Source organism: Vicugna pacos, chromosome 15, assembly GCF_048564905.1.
Source record: "Vicugna pacos chromosome 15, VicPac4, whole genome shotgun sequence".
Classification (NCBI taxonomy): domain Eukaryota; kingdom Metazoa; phylum Chordata; class Mammalia; order Artiodactyla; family Camelidae; genus Vicugna; species Vicugna pacos.
This window is the reverse complement of record NC_133001.1, coordinates 42,590,775-42,608,460: the sequence shown is the minus strand read 5'-3', so window position 1 is coordinate 42,608,460 and position 17,686 is coordinate 42,590,775. Positions and strand designations below refer to the sequence as shown.

Here is a 17,686-nt window from a genome sequence, read left to right as displayed (position 1 = left end):
ACGTCCCCCACTCCCTCCCACCTCCCTGCCCCCCCGCCCTGTGCACTAGGTAAATATGTGGGCTCGGTGAGGAGTTTGTGCCCCAGGACGTGTTCTATTAGGCTGGGTGTTCCACAATGCACTGCGGCGAGCGTCCTCGAGCCCTTTTGGAGTGGGCGCAGCTCCCGGGCCTTAGTGGCGTCGGGGACGCTGCACGGCCTTATGGGAATTGCAGTGTCCTGAAGGGAAGATTGACGCCTGCGCGTTGACGGTCGTCGCGCCCCCCGGGTTCCCACGCGGTCCTTATACCAGCCTCGAGTGTAGGATCCCAGGCCTGGGTGTTGCTCCCGAGCGCTGACTCCTGACTTTCTGTCAAGACTACCAGGCCCGTGGCGGGCAGGGCCGGGCTGATGTGAGTCTTTACCGGCAACCCCAGCGCCGTCAGAGCCGAAGACAGACTGGGAGACAAAGGAATCCTTGCCTCGGGCCGTCAGAGGACGACTCTGGCTTCCGCCACGGAGCAGCCCCAAGCAGATCCAGCCACTAGTGAAGTCAAAGATGAATCCGAGACAGAAACACAATAAAGGGGGTTTGGAAAGAGGACGGAGAGGGGAGAGAGCAGGAGTAGAAAAGCCTGACATGGTGACGCCGTAGGAGAGTTCAGGGTGTATATATATCTGGACACGAAAGGGTTGGGGTAAACCAATCTTTCTCTTCCCAAATCTCACCTATGAAATCCCCCTGGTTCCATAAAACTTAAAAGCTTGGGAAGAGCTAGCTAAGATTTAAAAGCTGGAGCAAAAGGACTCCCATCCCATTCTCTTTAAGGGGCCTAAAGACAAGCCAAGGCTGTGTTGTGGCTTAGGACCGACTCCTTTGTGAGAGTGCAAAATTGGGCGCGTTTGAGGCTGCAGTTCCTCTAGTAAATCGTATCTTCAATATTTGTCCTATGGACAGCTGTCAGCTTCAAGCATTTACTTCTGTAATCAACAAATATGACTCCTCTCCACTCTGTTGCCTAAGATTAGACTAAATTTGACGTGAACTATTCCAAAACCTTTTTTGTATTAATACTTGGATTTATTTTTGGAATAAGATACTCACATGGCTCAAAATTCAAAAATACAGAGTATGAAGTGAAGATTCCCTTACATCTGTCTCCAGTATCCTAGATCACATCCACAAAGGCAATCAGTTTTTTGTTACAGGCCCAAGATATTTTCTGTATACAAATGCAAATACATGTATATCTTTTCCCCTTTTAATTCTAACAGCAGTTATACACAGTCCTGGACCTTTTAACTGAGCATACCTTGGAGGCTGTTCCTAAAAACCTTACTTTTTGTTAGGACTGCTTAGTATGTAATTGCATGGATGTAGCATAATTTAGTTAGTCCCTTGTTAATATGAATGGATATTTAGGTGGTTTCCAGTCTTTTCCAATTATAAACAAGGCTGCTATAAATAACCCTATATCTACCTTACTTCAAATGTGCAACTATATGGCTAGCATAAATTCCTATAAGAATTGCTACACCAAAGTTAGGTACATTTGTGGTTTTGATTGATAGACAATCTTTTTTTTTTTTTTTGATGTTTCTCTGCCTCTAATCTCTACCAGTTAAGTTTCTAAAGCACAGAGCTAACCCCATTGAACCTCTGCTTAACTTTGATGATTGAGTGGTAGACTCAATATTAAAAAAAAAAAACTATGAATTCATAATGATCTTTTTAAATAAAGACAGAGAAAGCCAAAAATTCAACTACTCATTGTATGCCACTGGAAGTAACCACTGATCGATTCTTGAAAACTGGCAATTAAAAGGAAAGAATTAAGCATTTATTCTGCCTTTCCAGTATGAATTGTAATTCAGAATAATAGCTGATAAGATGGAGTTCTTTATAGAAAATTATCAGCTAATAAATAAGGAATGATAGAATTAGGGAAAAAATTACCATTTTGCATCCTCTAATGAGATAATTCAGGCAAAAATCAACAGTGGATGAAACCACTAAATGAGTCTGTTGGGAAGCTTTAAAACACCTGGACCCACTCATCACTTAAAATGAACCAACCAACCTGATGTGAGGCAGTATGAAACGCAATCAACCTAGCTTCTGGAACAAGTCAATGTCATGAGAAAAGAAGGGGGCTGGGGAGGTTGCTTTTGATTAAGAAATGTAAGACATAATAACCAAATGTAATGTAAGGATTTGTTTGGATCGTGATTCAAACAAACCAATTGTAAAAAGCCATTTTTGAGACAATCAAGGAAATCTGATTACAGCTTGGACAACACTAAGGAAGAATTTAGTAAGTGTAATAATGATATGCTAAATTTCCATATTTTTTAAAGACACACTGAAGTTTATAGGAGTAAAATGATGTAACGACTGGGATTTGCTCTAAGGTAACTTCAGCAAGGAAAAAAAGGGAAACAAAAAGCATTTGTAGCAAATCTTGGTAATTACTGCATTTAGTGATGGGGATTCTTTGTATAGTTCACTGTACTTCTGTGCTGCTTAAAATTTTTTAATAAAACACACACAAAGCAGATGATTCTCCTTTTTCTAGGCTAAGCACATGGTTAGACTCTCCCAATTTAGACCCAATCCAACCTACCTTTGCAGCTTTATCACTCACTCTCCACATAAGCCTCAGTTCTAGCTTTACCACCCTACTTGATATTATGGAATTGGCCAATCATTTTAAGGCCTATTCTGTCTATTTCCTCTGTTGATCTGCCTTCCAGTTCTTTTCCAATTGGGAAATTTCTTATCCCTCAAGGACTAGGTCAGAGGTTACCTGTGAAGTCTTCTCCAACCTCACTAGATCTGGCATCATCCTTGGTTGCTTCCAAGGAACTCTATTCATACTATTAGTAGAATTTATCTCATTGTGTGGACATAATCTGTCTTCCTCCATCATGACTGCTACTTAATAGCAGGTAGCATAAAAATTAAGGGAAGTCTCTAGATCCAGAATGCCTGACATCACATGTCGGTTTAGCTAGTGTGTTACCTTAGGCAAGTAACTTAACCTCTCTGTGCCTTAGCTGTGTTGCCTTGGCAAATAACCACCTCTCTGTGCCTCAGTTTTCTCATTTGTAAAATCTCACTTCATAGAGTTGCATAAATCTTCCTATATGTATAAGAAAGGGACTAGAATACCTTCTCATATGCAGTAAGTACTCAATACTAAGGATACGAAGTACACGTAATTATTTAATATAAGTATCAATGTATTGGTTTAGTATAAATATTAATATAATAATAATATTAAGGACAGGATTCTTCTTTGTCCTTATCATACTCCTACTCATATCAAACTCAGCGGCTGGCACACAGATGCTCAATAAATGGTGTATGACTTGGACAGTTTTTGGTCTCCCTACTGACCTTCACTTTGGCCCCAAAGCACTGGCATGGAGCTAATCACTTGAGAGCATCTACATAAAGGTTTGTCTGACGTGGGGAGCACGTGCTAAGAAGGGCTCAGGAGTGTGGACTCCTAGCCTAAGTGGTGGTGATGGTAAAAGAGATAAAAGGCAGCAGAGATGCTGAGTGCAGGGAGTATATCATTTATTGACCCCTTTCCCTCCCCACTCACTGGTCACTGCTCTTGACTCGTAGGACAACAGGCACAGAACTGCAAGGGATCATCCCCAGCTCCGTGATCACCAGATCCACCAGTTCTGGGGGGGTCACATCATAGACCAGATTTAACAACCGTAGGGATGAGTGGTTCTGCCAGTTAGCCAGGGCCACACATTCTCCTCGCTCACACAGCAGATCATCAGGGTCATCTGCAATGGGAGGTGTACCCTTTTATGTCCTTTCATAAAACAATCTGTAGTTCAACCTCCCCTCTCCCTCCCAAATCTTCTCAAGTCCCTGGAACCCTCTCTTCTGCCTCCTGGGCCTCCTTACCTAGCTCATTAGAGACAAAGGCATCAGTCTGCACACGCTCACAGAACTTGTACGTTTCACAGCAGACCAGTACTGGCACATTATGGGCCCGTGCCACCAGGGCCAGCTGTGCTGTCCCTACCCGTGACATCACAGACCCATTGGCTAGGAGGGCATGAGCTCCCAATAGCACCTTAGAAACCTATTTTGGAGAGTAGAGAGGGGGAAAAAAATGTCATGTGTGATCAATACAGAATAAGGTTCCCACCTCCTACCCACGACAGCAATATTAACACAATGAGTAACAAATCTTAACTATGGCCCTTGGAAAACACTTGACATTGATCCATAGCACCACCCGCAGGAAAACTAAACTCTGAAGTTACTTTTGTCCTGTTCCCTTCTAAAGATTGCTAGTTTAATATAATGTTTTGTAATAGCTAGACATGTTGTATAACATGCCATAGATGTTTTTCCTATTAAATATCAACACGGCTATAAAACTCTAATATTTCTAAATAATCACAATGTTGGGAAACTGAGATAATGTCTATCATTATAACACCCTTTTGCTCCAACTTTGGAGTCCCTTTCCTCTGCCCTCACCTCTGGGAGCACATAGGAAGCTGCAGGAATCAGCAGGTAGGAGGCAGGGACCCCAGCACGGACCAGAGAACGTAGCGTGTGCTTTCCCTCCAGCCGTGGCCGGCTGTCCACCACTACCACCCGAAACCGCCGGCCCTCAGCCCAAGCCTCCTGAAGAATTCGTGATACCAGAGATGAGCTGGAGTGAATGGAGAGGAGGATTCAGTTATAAATGTCACTAACTGATGATCAGCTCATTCTTGAAGGGCAAAGGGGCAGTCCCTTCTTCAGATCACTTCACTCCCCAATTTTCTCAGCCATAGGGCCTGGCCCATACCATCCATATACCAGGATCACATCTCCATTACTGATCTTCTTATAAGCAAACCGTGAAATTGCCTGAGCTGCAAGCACAATCTTCTCTTGCACGTATCGATCGATGGCTGCTCGAAGTTCTGACTTAGCCTAAATGAAGTAAGATACTTAGGGGACAAGAAATGGACACATTTTTTTCCTCTGATTATTATGCCAGATTCTTGAATATATGTCTAATGATGGGCCTAAAGGGGGCCCAGGTCACATCGTCCAACCACCTCCTTAACCCTTGACAAGGCAGACCAGAGCATGGCCCCTTCCTGGAAGTCCTCAACATGTTTCTAGCTCTATCCCCCGGGTGCATGCCTTGCTGATTCCTCATACTCATCACCTCCTCTTCCCGCTTGGAGCTGCTCACACCCGTGATCTCTTTGTTAAGGAACTTGATGGCGTTGTACATGCTCGCTGACAAGGGACGGCACTGAGTCAGGAAGCTACAACAACAACACCTTACATTTGTGCAACTCTTCACAACTCACAAAGCTTTCACATTCAAAAACATTTCTTAAAAAAGAAGACAGAAAACAGGAAAGTGAAAATTGAGGTAGAAGAGGAAGAAAACAGGTCTAAGAAAAGGACTGAGCAAGGTGGGAGGTGGGAGTAGACATGCAGTGGGTCTCCTTACCTGAAGTAGGGCTTCAGTTTATTCACTAGGTCCCTTGAGAGTTCTTCACTGGGAGGTGTTGTGTAGTCCTGAATCACCTATAGGAGGACACAAACTGATCAGCAAAATGCCCTCTAAGAAGAGTCTCTGAAAGGGGGATAGGGTTAGCTTCACTGAGCAAAGTCTTCCAAGGGTGGAGTCATTCCCTCTTCCCCCCAGAAATTACTTTGGCTGAGAGAAGCCGGGGTAGTGGTGGGGAAAATGAGGCTGGGTCATAAGAGGGAACAGGGCGGGACATACCTGCTGCAAGGCACGAAGCAGGGCAATACACCGGGCATTGGAGCCACTGACCAGGCCCTGGGAGTACTGCAGGCCAAGCCGCACCATGGCTGGGTGGATCACAGAGGATGGGATGCTGATGGGATGGCGGTGTCACATACTTTGCAAGGGAACTTGAGCACCTATTGCCCACCCGCCCCCGATGAAAAGGAACTCCCTTCACTAGCACAGACACCCCCACTTCCTCTAGTTCTGCCTTGTGTTCATGTGTCTTCCCACAGATCCCATCTCAGGTTTCCAGTCACTTTCAAAACAGTTAATGAAACTTCTCAAACTTAAAAGCTATTAAAATTTCTTAAGATCCTACCTCATAAACTGGGTCAGAGAGTTTTGTCTGCTGTACTGGGGTAGGTGGGAGAAGAGACTGACTTTGGATCCATAATCCCTTCGTGTAGGAACCTTGACAAAACAGAGGAATAGGACCAACAGCCCAGAGTTTACAACTATGGGATGATGCTGGGAAGGAAGTAAACAATCAGTCCTCATTGACTCAATACCCATTTTTTCCAGGATCTCACTTTGCCCCAAGCAACTTTCCTCCCCCTATCCCATCTCCCTAGGCTCTTTCTGGCCACACATCAAAGCCACTTCCTACCTGTTGTCGCTCTGGTTTTTTAACAAGCCTTCTCAGAAGTGTGAGGTCATCAGCCTGAGCGTGTTCAGGTAGACGCTTCACTCCTAGAAGACAACAATCATGTTTTCAAGACACTGAAGGTGATAAGGAGAAGTTTACTTTCAGGGCATAAAGGACACCAAGAAAAATTTGATTCGGGATGGGAAGACAGGTGAGAAAGGAGTATTAGAAGAAACAGGGGTAGGATGAGGTTGAGGACAGAATTGTGAACTCTGGGGACCAAGGTGAAGAATAGGAGAGGAGAGCTGTTTTGCTGTGGGGAAGCCTGCGCTAACATAGGAATGAGGATCAACAAAGATCTTGAAATGAAGGGAAGATACCTGAGGGGGTTTCTCCAGCTGGGCTGGGGCAGGCCTGAGGAGGTGGCCCTCCTTGTTCCCCTCTTCTTGCCTGTTTCAGGGCCCGCTCAGCCTCCTGCTTCGCCCGACGTTCAGCTCGAAGTTCAGCTTTACTCCGACCTGCTGGAACTTTCTCCTTGACAGGGCCCAACTGACTGTCCAGTCTTGGCAGGTCTTTGGTCTGGCCTACTAAAGGTAGCAGGAAGAAGTGCTCCAGCCCCAGGTAGGTAATACCTATGCCCAGCCAAAGCTTCTCTTCCTGTTTATCTAAACTTCTTCTCTCTTCACTTGCTCAAACCAACTTTGTCCTGTCTCTCCCTCTTCTCTCCCACCATATTCCTTTATCAGCTCCACACCCAGCCCTTTAAAAGAGCCGCCGCACCTTGACACTGGGCTACAGATACAGCAGGGGCAGTTTCTGGTTCTGTCCCCTTTTCCTCCTTGCGTTTCTTCTTCTGCTGTTTCTTTTCTTTCCGAAGCTGCAGCTTCTCTTCTTGGGTCATCTCCCTCCCTCCTGCCTAAGACACAGACATAGAATAATGCTCTTCCCCAACAATTCCAAAAATGAATAAACAATACTGAATACTTACAAGATTCCCACAAGGTCCTTAATCCTCCCTAACTGTCACCGGCTACCTGTTAAAAGCTTACAACCCACAGAGATCAAAGCTTCTCTTCCAGGGTCAGAATCATACCGTTAGGGTTGAAAAACTCTGTAAAATCTCCCGACTTTACTGAGAAATAAAGTGAAGCGGGGATGAAGGCTGTGGAGGAATCAAGTACACAGCCTACTGCGTAGCGCTTAACAGGTGACTTAGGAGGGCACCCTCACTTACCCCAGGCCCAGGAGCAAGCTCCGCCTTCATCCCAGATCCCGAGTCTGCATTAGAAAACAGGGCACAAAGTGAGCCAGACAGACTCCGGGAGGGTTTAGGGGTACTCGTACTCCTCGCAGCTGGCCGCTGGGTCGGCATGACCACGGCTCCGCCACCAGGTGGGAGGCGAGCCAAGGATCCGCGTGGGGACGCAGTGCGCGACAGGATCAAAGGGGAGGGGGAGGGGGATAGAAGGGAGAACGCACCCTTCCCGCGGGAACAGGCCAGTGGGTGGTGCGGAGTGCGCCCGAGGCAGTACGGGCCAGAGTACGGCGTGGCGCGGGAACCGAACGACAGGGCCCAGAGGCTGAGAGCCCAGCAGTAGCCATCCGGAGCCCGTCAGCTCGCGTACCTGCTTATGTGCCCGGCCCTTCACTCACCCTCGCGAACAGCCACAGCCACGGCAGCCATCACCCTCCGTCCTAAGCTCCGCCCGCCGCGGTCCCAGGGACTACAGCGCCCCCTGGGCCGACACCCGCGGCGAGCAGCCCCAAGGACTACAAGCCCCGACATGCCCTGGGGCGCCGTCGAGGGCTACGGGTCGCGATAAGCGCCATCTCAGCTTTGGGCTTGCAGTCCCGACTGTCAACTCAAGCCGTTTGGACTACAGATCCCAGGATACCGGGGGCGCTACGCCTCAGAGCCGACGTCCCTTCTCACCCTTCCCACCTCCAATCCCAAGCCCCCCCAAAATGGCGAGCGAGGCTGCGGGGACGCGCTGAGTAGCGGAGGCGAGCGTGCAAAGCCGCTGCGGCCCTCACAGTCCGGAGCCCGGCCGGCCCCTGCCGCAGGGAACATGCACTTTTCCATTCCTGAAACCGAGTCCCGCAGCGGGGACAGCGGCGGCTCCGCCTACGTGGTGAGGAGCGGCCGGAGCCCGGCGGGGCAGGGGCGGGGATAACGGGCCGGAGCCCTGAGTGGCCTCCGAGGTCTGGCCACCACCTTTCGGGCCTGGGTCACAGGCCGCCGACCCCGACGGCCTCACCGGGAGCTTGTATTACATCTCATATTCGTCCAGAGATCGCCCCAGCTCCTGTAGGTCCTTTGTTTGGCCGCGTCGCCTACTCCGGCTGGGCCGCGGCGACTCTGGCGGGCCTCCTGGTGAGGAAGACTGCAGCTCGAGCGCCCGGGGTTCCCTCTCGACTGGTCCTTCCGCTTTTGGACCTGGATCCAGGGAAAACAGACTGGCAAACATTTGGAAGATCTCGGCACGTTACTCAGGCAGAGCTGTGCCAAGCAACTTCCGGCCAGGGTTCTCAAGGGGGTCGTCCAGACCGCGACCCTAAAATGCTTGCCTGCTTTTGTGTCCTCAGGCCTATAACATTCACGTGAATGGAGTTCTGCACTGTCGGGTGCGCTACAGCCAGCTCCTGGGGCTGCACGAGCAGGTGGGACTAGCACCCCTGCCTTGAGGCAGCTTCAAGCCTTTTCCTACACCTGGGCATCAGTGTTTCCATTTTCCCCCTCGTCGCTTTCCCGTAGGATGTAGTTCCCCTTTAATCACTGCCACAGGGGAGGATCTGGTGCTTTATCTTATCGTCTGACATTTCCGGGGAACTCCCTATGAAGCTTAATGTTTGCCACTCTAACTGCTCCTCCCTATACTCACGTCCTCCTTCCTGCTTCTCTGCTCCCATCTTACACAGCCTGTACACTGCCTTTGCCTGTGCATGGAGGAAACGACAACCTTCCTCCCTCCGCTGCCAAAACATCCTTCTGTCATCTGAGCTGCAACTTGAAACTCTTTTCCCTGCTCATACAAACCATTCACCAATTTCCTTCTGTGTTCCTTGACTCACCTGAGTGGGTGTAGGTGTTTCATTTATTCTTATGTGTCTGTGATGTAATGTTTCTCTGTTCTCACCAGATTGTGAGCTCTGTTTAACTTGATACAGAGTCCTGGTTCTACTGATAACTAGTTGTGCAACCCTGAGCAAGTTCCCTGATTTCTTTGGGCCTCAGTTTCCACAACTGAAAAATGGATTCCTTGATCTGCAAAGTCCCTCTAAGTCCTAAGATACTTTGTGAACATACTTAGCTATTACTTAACTGTTTGTACACATAAACTTCCCTTACAAAGCCTTTTGCTTGCTGTGAGGGTTCAATGAACAAAGCCTTGCTTGATAATCAAGGGGTTCCCTAGGCCCTGGCCTAAACAAACCCTCCCTATGCTGTGAAGGGGCTGATTTAAACACTGTAGACCAGAAAGAACAGCTCCCTTGGAATGCTGCCTCTGCCAAAGGAATCATTTCCTGGATGACCAGGGTAGGCAGGGGAGCAGGGACTGAGGAGAGGGAAGGGGAGCCCAAGAGAACATTTTGAGTGTGAAGTGCCTCTTCTCATTTGCTGTGTTGTGTGAAGAGTTGTATCTCTTTCTCCAAATAGCTTCGGAAGGAATATGGGGCCAATGTGCTTCCTGCATTTCCCCCAAAGAAGCTTTTCTCTCTGACACCTGCCGAGGTAGAACAGAGGAGAGAGCAGTTAGAGAAGTACATGCAAGCTGGTGAGTGGTTGGAGGGGACTTTAGGCTGACACTGTTCTATAGAAAGTTCTAAAGTAATTTCTAGATCTGGGAAGCCTCTTGTTTGGTCTATTATTTAATTAGCAAAAGTAAATAGCAGGCAAGGATGCTCTAGGTACTAGGAAAGCATTTTGGGCACTGACATCTATGAGAGATAGTAGTATAACACTAAATAGTCTTAAAGCAATTTCAATCAGTGGGGAGAACTTAATTTGTATGATGTACTTTAGGTGAACCTTATTCTCTAGTTTTGTAGACTGGACTCACCTACATGGTAGCCAAGGGCAGGGCAGGTGAAGAATTTATGCAAACAGTGAGTGAGGTGAGGCCAACTGGGAGATGTGGCAGGCCACCATCAGCCCAGGAAATGAGGTCTGGGGGACAAACCAAGAAGAGAGCTGGGGGAAGCCAAGAGAAAATCCTAAGTTACTAGAACATCATTCTCTTGTCCCCACAGTTCGGCAAGACCCATTGCTTGGGAGCAGTGAGACCTTCAATAGTTTCCTGCGTCGGGCACAGCAGGTAAGGGTTTGGGTAGGACCAAGATTTAAGGGAAAGACTTCTCTGTAGGGCCACATTTCAATGAGGTGGCTACAGGAGGGTCACCCTGACACCTTTTTTTTTAATGGAATGGGGCTTCTGCTGTACCAATTAAATCAAGGAAACCCAACCTGTAATTAAGCAGCTGAGAATAAAGGCACCAGGGGGACCTAGAAGTACAGAGTTGGGAAGGGGTCAGAGCTGGATGGCGGACATGTTGTTAACAAGGATGTGCCAACCATTTCTGTGTATGCTCACAACCAGGAGACACAGCAGGTCCCCACAGAAGAGGTCTCCTTGGAAGTGCTGCTCAGCAACGGGCAGAAAGTTCTGGTCAATGTGCTAACTTCTGATCAGACTGAGGACGTCCTGGAGGTGAGGTGCTTGTTTTGCACTGCCCCTCCTACCCCCTGCACCCCAGGGTCCCAGGCTTGGGGTGATTGGAACCACCCAGTATAATGAGCATACTTCCTTCCCTGTCCCCAGGCTGTGGCTGCAAAGCTGGATCTTCCAGATGATTTGATTGGATACTTTAGTCTCTTTCTAGTTCGAGAAAAAGAGGATGGAGCGTTTTCGTGTGAGTTTCCCTGGACTTTACAGCTTTGCTCTGTTCCCAGTAGTGAATTTGCCTCCCTGTCTCCGCTAGGAATGTGGCATTTCCTCAGGGCTTCTGTCTTGATTTCCCTCTCCTGAGTCTCATGACATTTTTTTTTTTTTTGTAAATCATAGTTGTACGGAAGTTGCAAGAGTTTGAGCTGCCTTATGTGTCTGTTACCAGTCTTCGGAGTCAAGAGTATAAGATTGTGCTAAGGAAGAGGTCAGGCTGGGCTTGGAGGAGGGAGGAGGTGCTGGATTGCATTATGGGGCCATGTACTGAGACAGAATAATCTGGACAAGTGGGTAGTGCTGGGTGTTTCTACCAGGCCTCTCAAGTTTCCTCCCACTGTATCACCATTCGCCTGATAGTTCGAGATTGCTCCTGTTTTGCCCCTTTTCCATTCTACCTTTTGCCTTCCCCCAGCTTAGCCCCATTACCCCTTTCCACCCCTTGGCCTCACAGTTATTGGGACTCTGCCTATGATGACGATGTCATGGAGAACCGGGTTGGCCTGAACCTGCTTTATGCTCAGGTGAGCTTGGAGCTGCCTCAGAACCCTTCCCCTGAGAATGACTCTGGTGTCCCACTCAACCAAAAAAATTCTTTCATGTCTTTACTCCCAGTTCATGGGGAAGTTCCTAGACTACTCTCAGGGCATTTGGCACAACCTCAACTCTCCCTACTTTGTAAGCTGATATGGTCAAGGACTCAATGCAAAGAGCTCACTCAGATGTGGGGTTAGGGGTCAGGCTGGCCAGAGGTAACTGGACACTTTCTTTGGACTTCTGACTGGGAGCCCTGAACCACCCTGCCCTTGTCTCCACTGTAGACGGTATCAGACATTGAGCGTGGGTGGATCCTGGTCACCAAGGAGCAGCACCGACAGCTCAAATCACTGCAAGAGAAGGTCTCCAAGAAAGAGGTGAGCCCTGCCTCCCTGTCTCTCTCCAAGGGGCTGCTTCCTCTGGTCTGCCCTACTTCCCCTCCTGACCCATCCTACATGGCGACTGGGTTTCAGTTCCTGCGGCTGGCCCAGACACTGCGGCACTACGGCTACTTGCGCTTTGATGCTTGTGTGGCTGACTTCCCGGAGAAGGACTGTCCAGTGGTGGTGAGCGCAGGCAACAGTGAACTCAGCCTCCAGCTCCGCCTGCCTGGCCAGCAACTCCGTGAAGGCTCCTTCCGGGTCACCCGTATGCGATGCTGGCGGGTCACCTCCTCTGTGAGTTGGGGTAGGAGGGGAAGGCCTTTGGGATGGAGGCCTGGCAAGGCTTGAGTTTCAGGGAGAGAGGCAGATTGCACTCAGCCAAATTTCCCTTCGTCTCCCAGGTGCCATTGCCCAGTGGAGGCACAAGCAGCCCAGGCCGGGGCCGAGGTGAAGTACGCCTGGAACTGGCTTTTGAATACCTCATGAGCAAGGACCGGCTCCAGTGGGTCACCATCACCAGCCCCCAGGTGTGAGCCCACCCTCAGGCCTCCTCTGGAGCCCATTGCACCGTCTCTCTTAGATACCCAAGTTTAGGGCTTCCAGGACTCCATGTGAGTGGGAGCCCTTGTGTTAGGGGTGCTGGGCTCAGGATGACACTCTAGTCAGGCTGAGCTCTCTCCTTGCCCCCAGGCTATCATGATGAGCATCTGCTTGCAGTCCATGGTAGATGAACTGATGGTGAAGAAATCTGGTGGCAGTATCAGGAAGGTAAGCGCAAGTGTGGACCAAGCACCTAGTGGTTGTGCTCTCCCTGCCTTTTGTCCTAGGTGTGATGCTTCTCCTGAGAGGGAGTGGGAGGGATTGGGATCCCAAAGAGAGTGAACCCACCCTTATCAGCACCTCATCTCCATCCTCAGATGCTGCGCCGGCGGGTGGGAGGCACTCTGAGACGCTCAGACAGCCAGCAAGCAGTGAAGTCCCCACCACTGCTTGTAAGTACTTCTCCCTGGTCAGTACCCCAGCCCCCAGCCCCCAGCCCGTGCCTTACCTCCCCCAGTGAATCCCTGACACTTCTGCTTCCTCTTCCTCAGGAGTCACCTGATGCCAGCCGGGAGTCCATGGTCAAACTCTCAGTGAGTTTCCCACGAGGATTGGGGAGGTTGGTGTTTGTAGGGGATTTCAGGGAGGCTTGAGCCCTCTGACCCCCCACCGTGCCTTTATTACAGAGCAAGCTGAGTGCCGTGAGCTTGCGGGGGATTGGCACTCCCAGTACAGATGCCAGTGCCAGTGACGTCCACGGCAATTTCGCCTTCGAGGGCATTGGAGATGAGGATCTGTGATCTCCAGTGCTTGGATGTCTGCCCTCTATCCCGGAGGAATGTTTAGAAACTTGCCCTGTGCCTGTATCCCCCAAGCCGGGGGTATCTTCCTTTCTATCTTCCTCTTTTCTCCTCTCGGCCAGGGGCCTCCCCCTCTTCCCCACCCTGAGGCTGGCTACACACAGGATCGTCCCCTCTCTTTTCAGAGCTGGCCCTCAATGCCAAATTAGCATTTAGTATTTTGCACAAAGTCCACGGGACCATGGCTACCTGCCTGGGGAGGAACTATAGCTCCCCCAAGGCTGCTTCTGGCTTCTTGGGGCCATGAGCCAAGGGGATGGGCAGAGGTCTGTGTATGGTCTGGCCCAGCTCCCCCTCATTAAACTCAGCCTGATTGCTGCCTACCTCCGGTTCCCTCTCACTGCCCCTGCTCCTCCCATCCCAGCATGGACTGCTATGCTAAGGGTGAGGCCGAGCTGTGCTTGCCATTGCCAACTCAGCATAGACATGGCTTTGTTAGTGTCTCCTTTATTATAAAGCACTGAAATAAGTTAAATAAACAGGTGTGAGGCTGGGCAGTCCCCCAGCCAGTTCCTCCACTGCCCCTGGGAGCAGTGGAGGTGAATGCAGGGCCCTTCCCACTGAGCTTATGATGTGCATCAGTCAAGGCAAGGCCCCCTGGTCCATATGGGCCCCCTGCCCATGGGGTTTGGGCTGGTCCATATAGTGCCTAGGTTAGTCTGTGAGGAGCCCCTGGCCAGCGGGGGAGGAAGAAGGTGGCTTCTGGTCCATCTGTATGAAACATACAGGAGGGTCAGGGCTAATCCACAGAGCCTGGGGGAGAAAGACCTAGTTCAGGGTGAGTCTGTATGGAGAGCACGGTTACCAGTGGCACCCAGGGCTGTTGGACCCCGAGAGCTCAAAACAGAGGGGGGACTGTGAGGTGGGGCCCAGCCCTCAGAGGCAGAGAGGCCAGGCCCTCCTGCCCCACCATGGCCATGCACCTTCTGGTGGCGTTTGTAGTTGTCCCAATGGCCTGTGGTGTAGGCGCAGGTGGCACAGCGGAAGGGCTTCTCGCCTGTGTGCCGCAGCATGTGGCGTTTGAGGTTCATGCTCTGGTTGCAGCTGTAGTTGCAAAGGCTACATCGAAAAGGTTTGTCCCCAGAGTGGATTCGACCGTGACGCTTGAGGTTGGCCAGGTTGCCACAGGCATAGGGGCAGAGGGGGCACTTGTAGGGCTTCTCTCCTGTGTGGACACGCTGGTGCCGCTTCAGGTTATCCAGGTGAGCAGAGGCATAGGGACAGCGGGCACAGCGGAAGGGCTTCTCACCACTGTGTGTCTTCATGTGCCGGGCCAAGTGGTTGGGATAGTGAGTGGCAAAGGGGCAGAGGCTACAGGCAAAGCCTTTGTCACTGGGGCCCTGTGGTCCCCCACTGGCACCCCCTCCAGCCTCTCCTTGCATGCAGCGCCCACACATGGCAGCTCCCAGCCGACTACCCTCCCCCTCCTCCAGCTCTTGTCCACAGTTCCGGCAGGTCCAAGGGAACAGCAGCTCTGGCAGTGGTTCTGATCCAGTCCCACACAGGCCCTCCCCTTCACCCCGCAGCTGCCCACAGTCCGGCAGGAAACTTGCACCACCTGGTGGCACATGGAGGCTCAAATCTGGAAGCAACAGAGCATCTGTGGGAACAACGAGACCTGCACTATGAATCCAAGTACCCCTAAGGCCACCCACCCATGTCCCAGGTTCTTTGGTCCCTGGCTTTTTACCTTCAGGTCGCCGGGGCACTGCCCCCTCCTGCTCTGTGGGACTGGGAGGCCGAGTTGGACGTGGAGCACAGCAGCGGAAGCCACAGGTCGGGCAGGGAGGAGTGGGGGGCCCTGCATGGGTGCGCTGATGCCGCCTCAGGTTGCCCAGGCTGCTGCAGGCAAAGGGGCAGTGGGGACAGCGGTAGGGCTTCTCGCCAGTGTGGGTACGGGTATGTCGCGTCAGGTTGACGAGCTGGGCTGAGGCGTAGGGGCAGCGACCACAGCGGAACGGCTTCTCCCCGCTGTGTGTCTGCATGTGCCGCTTCAGGTGGCTCGAGTAGTGGGACACGAAGGCGCAGAGGCGGCATGAGTATAGTAGCCGTGGGGGCAGCGGGGGCCCCCCACCCGGCCCTCCTGGCCCACAGCACGGCCCCTCACCTGTCAGCCCCCCACACAGCTGGCAGGCTGGGCCTGGCCTCTCACCCCTGGCCTCCCCTGGACCCCTGGCTGGCTCCTCAACTTCACTCTCCGTGCTTAGTGCCCGGCCGCCCCCAGACTCGTCGTCGCTCAGCCCGTAGGGAAGCCCAGGCCTGGCCCCCAGAGAGTCTCCTGGTGAGACAGACATGAGAAGAGACATCAACACAGGGTAGGACCAGGCTCCAAACTCCCTTTCTCGCTTGTGGTCTCCCTACTTGCTTGGATCCACCCTTCACTTCAGAGATCCTAAAAATTCAATGTGAATTATCTACCTCTGAGCCTGGACTGACCTACTGACGACAGTTATATATAAGTTCAGTGAAAGGAAAAAGATCATGGGTTCACAGTGGACCACAGATTGAAATGAATCAATAATTAAGTAATTAACTGATTCTTGGGATAAGAAAGTAAAAATACACAAGACAGACACCTGAGATTTTTTTCTAAGCTACATACAGCACGGTCTCTTGCAGCTGATTATAAAATAAAAACTATTTGGAGGGAAAAGGAAAGAGTAATGCATGTAATATCACTCTTAAGCCTAAAGGATGGATTCTCTTTTTCACGTGGATTCCCTCAGTGACTCAAAAACACCTTTGTAAGTGGCATAAGTGGTTAAGGAGTGCAGCAAATTAGGATGGGGTGATGCTAAGATCACAGGGAAGAGGAACGTGGAAGGCTACTTAAGGGTAAATGCTAAAACTTCAACAAAGAAGGGGCTTATGCTGCAGGTAAAAGAGTTAGATTAGACAGTACTAGATTACTAGCTTTAATGAGGTTGCTTCCTTGAACCTTTTAAAAGTAAACTCATATAAGGAATGAGCTAAGGAGTGGGGCAAGGTTATTAAAAAAGCATTTACTTTAAACCAGTTGCTCTATGTGATTCTGCCACTGTCCGCTTCATACCACCTTTGGACCAGGCCCCAGGACTACCTCTCAACAAAGTTATGGACCAATAGGCAAATGAAGAGATCTAGCTCAAATCTAAACTAAAGCAGCCCTAGGTTGTGGTAGGAAACGGTGTTTTGCTTACTGGCACTAACCCCTAAACCGCCACCTAAAGGCTGGGGTTAAAGCAGTCATTATTCCTTAACTAATTCCCCCAAACCCACCTTCAGAGTCTCTCTCGAAGCTCATGAGCTGGTCGCTGTTGCCGTCACCTTCCTCCTCTTCCTCTTCCTCTTCTTCCTCAAACTCCAGATCCTGGCCTAGTAGCAAATCACTTTCCAATACCAGGGCCCCAGGTCCTTCGTCGAGGGACTCTTCGGTATCCACTGAAGAGGGGAAGGGGCTTGAAGATTCTCCCGCAGGAACCGTGCCCATCATCCGCACCCAGCGAGCCCGCCCTCGCAGACCGTACTTCCCACACTCGTAGACCCTTTCGGGTTCCCTTAGTAGGAAACTAGGAGACCACATCGCCCACCTCATCCCTCAAGAGTCCCCCTCCACCCCGACCTGAACCCACGCCACTGACCCCACCCCCGCTCCTCCGCACCTCGAAGCCCCTGACCCCTGACCTTTGACCCCCTCGCATTTCACGGGCTGCGGGTGGCTCTGCTTCCTTCGGGGCATCGTGACCGGCTCCAGCCCGACGCGCCTCCGGCCTGCGGCCGCCCGGCCCCGCCCCTCCCAATTCGGCCGGCCCGCTGTTCCTTTCAGGGCCCACGAGCCGCCCCCATGCAGCGGCGCGGGCCCCGGGCAGCCCCCGGCGCCGACCCCGGCGCCCAGCTCAGGCCGCTCCCGCTGCCGCCGCCGCCACCGCCGCGTCCATTCATGGAGCCCCCTAGCCCCCCTACGGAGACCAGCTGGTACCTCCGTACTCCCTTCCGCTTCCGCTGCCGCAGAGCCACACGGGACACGTAGTCCGTGGGAAGCAGAAGCAGAGAAAGCGTCCACAGCGTGACCAGGAAGTGAT

General features: G+C 51.1%; 3 protein-coding genes across 15 annotated transcripts; 1 reads left to right on the top strand and 2 right to left on the bottom strand.

The window, feature by feature from the left end:
* Positions 1–3,544: 3,544 nt before the first annotated feature.
* Positions 3,545–8,130, bottom strand: EIF2B4 (eukaryotic translation initiation factor 2B subunit delta). Of its 6 annotated transcripts, none has more exons than XM_006197211.4 (13): positions 8,019–8,130; positions 7,600–7,643; positions 7,146–7,281; positions 6,746–6,952; positions 6,387–6,469; positions 6,099–6,190; positions 5,753–5,867; positions 5,474–5,550; positions 5,180–5,282; positions 4,811–4,938; positions 4,495–4,672; positions 3,910–4,090; positions 3,545–3,785 (listed from the first exon to the last, which is right to left on the bottom strand). In XM_006197211.4, exons 1-13 carry the CDS (start codon positions 8,047–8,049, stop codon positions 3,586–3,588), a joined length of 1,575 nt encoding a protein of 524 aa, XP_006197273.2. In that variant the 5' UTR covers positions 8,050–8,130; the 3' UTR covers positions 3,545–3,585. The 6 variants fall into 6 exon arrangements, with proteins under 6 accessions (XP_006197273.2, XP_006197274.2, XP_031540752.2 ...); XM_006197212.4 differs by having other exon boundaries at positions 6,746–6,949; XM_031684892.2 differs by having other exon boundaries at positions 7,845–8,073.
* Positions 6,452–13,948, top strand: SNX17 (sorting nexin 17). Of its 3 annotated transcripts, XM_072938015.1 has the most exons (16): positions 6,452–6,576; positions 6,825–6,986; positions 8,952–9,026; positions 10,024–10,141; positions 10,617–10,681; positions 10,964–11,074; positions 11,186–11,276; positions 11,429–11,516; positions 11,760–11,829; positions 12,127–12,219; positions 12,316–12,519; positions 12,627–12,752; positions 12,916–12,993; positions 13,143–13,217; positions 13,317–13,358; positions 13,452–13,948. In XM_072938015.1, the coding sequence occupies exons 4-16, from the start codon at positions 10,132–10,134 to the stop codon at positions 13,563–13,565; spliced, it is 1,167 nt and encodes a 388-aa protein (XP_072794116.1). In that variant the 5' UTR covers positions 6,452–6,576; positions 6,825–6,986; positions 8,952–9,026; positions 10,024–10,131; the 3' UTR covers positions 13,566–13,948. The 3 variants fall into 3 exon arrangements, with proteins under 3 accessions (XP_072794116.1, XP_072794117.1, XP_006197276.1); XM_072938016.1 differs by lacking the exon at positions 8,952–9,026; XM_006197214.4 differs by lacking the exons at positions 6,452–6,576; positions 6,825–6,986 and adding an exon at positions 8,064–8,497.
* A 104-nt stretch (positions 13,949–14,052) lies between these two features.
* On the bottom strand, positions 14,053–17,654 carry ZNF513 (zinc finger protein 513). Of its 6 annotated transcripts, none has more exons than XM_072938011.1 (5): positions 17,289–17,572; positions 16,884–17,045; positions 15,316–15,903; positions 14,549–15,225; positions 14,053–14,378 (listed from the first exon to the last, which is right to left on the bottom strand). In XM_072938011.1, exons 1-5 carry the CDS (start codon positions 17,341–17,343, stop codon positions 14,280–14,282), a joined length of 1,581 nt encoding a protein of 526 aa, XP_072794112.1. In that variant the 5' UTR covers positions 17,344–17,572; the 3' UTR covers positions 14,053–14,279. The 6 variants fall into 6 exon arrangements, with proteins under 6 accessions (XP_072794112.1, XP_072794113.1, XP_072794115.1 ...); XM_072938012.1 differs by having other exon boundaries at positions 14,053–14,336; XM_072938014.1 differs by lacking the exon at positions 17,289–17,572 and adding an exon at positions 17,584–17,654 and having other exon boundaries at positions 14,053–15,225.
* Between the last annotated feature and the right edge of the window lie 32 nt (positions 17,655–17,686).

Bases quoted from the DNA above. Each gene is read 5' to 3' on its own strand.
- EIF2B4 (XM_015242476.3), bottom strand. From the start codon at position 7,737: ATGCCGACCCAGCGGCCAGCTGCGAGGAGTACGAGTACCCCTAAACCC. The intron at 4,939-5,179 runs GTGATGAGTATG...TACTTCATTTAG, and splicing joins GCTCCAAGCGGGAAGAGGAG to GCTAAGTCAGAACTTCGAGC. The intron at 3,786-3,909 runs GTAAGGAGGCCC...CTCCCATTGCAG, and splicing joins CTTTGTCTCTAATGAGCTAG to ATGACCCTGATGATCTGCTG.
- ZNF513 (XM_072938010.1), bottom strand. From the start codon at position 17,199: ATGAGGTGGGCGATGTGGTCTCCTAGTTTCCTACTAAGGGAACCCGAA. The intron at 15,904-16,883 runs GTGGGTTTGGGG...CTGTCTCACCAG, and splicing joins CTTCGAGAGAGACTCTGAAG to GAGACTCTCTGGGGGCCAGG. The intron at 15,226-15,315 runs GTAAAAAGCCAG...TTGTTCCCACAG, and splicing joins AGTGCCCCGGCGACCTGAAG to ATGCTCTGTTGCTTCCAGAT.
- SNX17 (XM_006197214.4), top strand. From the start codon at position 8,435: ATGCACTTTTCCATTCCTGAAACCGAGTCCCGCAGCGGGGACAGCGGC. The intron at 10,142-10,616 runs GTGAGTGGTTGG...TTGTCCCCACAG, and splicing joins AGAGAAGTACATGCAAGCTG to TTCGGCAAGACCCATTGCTT. The intron at 12,753-12,915 runs GTGTGAGCCCAC...CCTTGCCCCCAG, and splicing joins TCACCATCACCAGCCCCCAG to GCTATCATGATGAGCATCTG.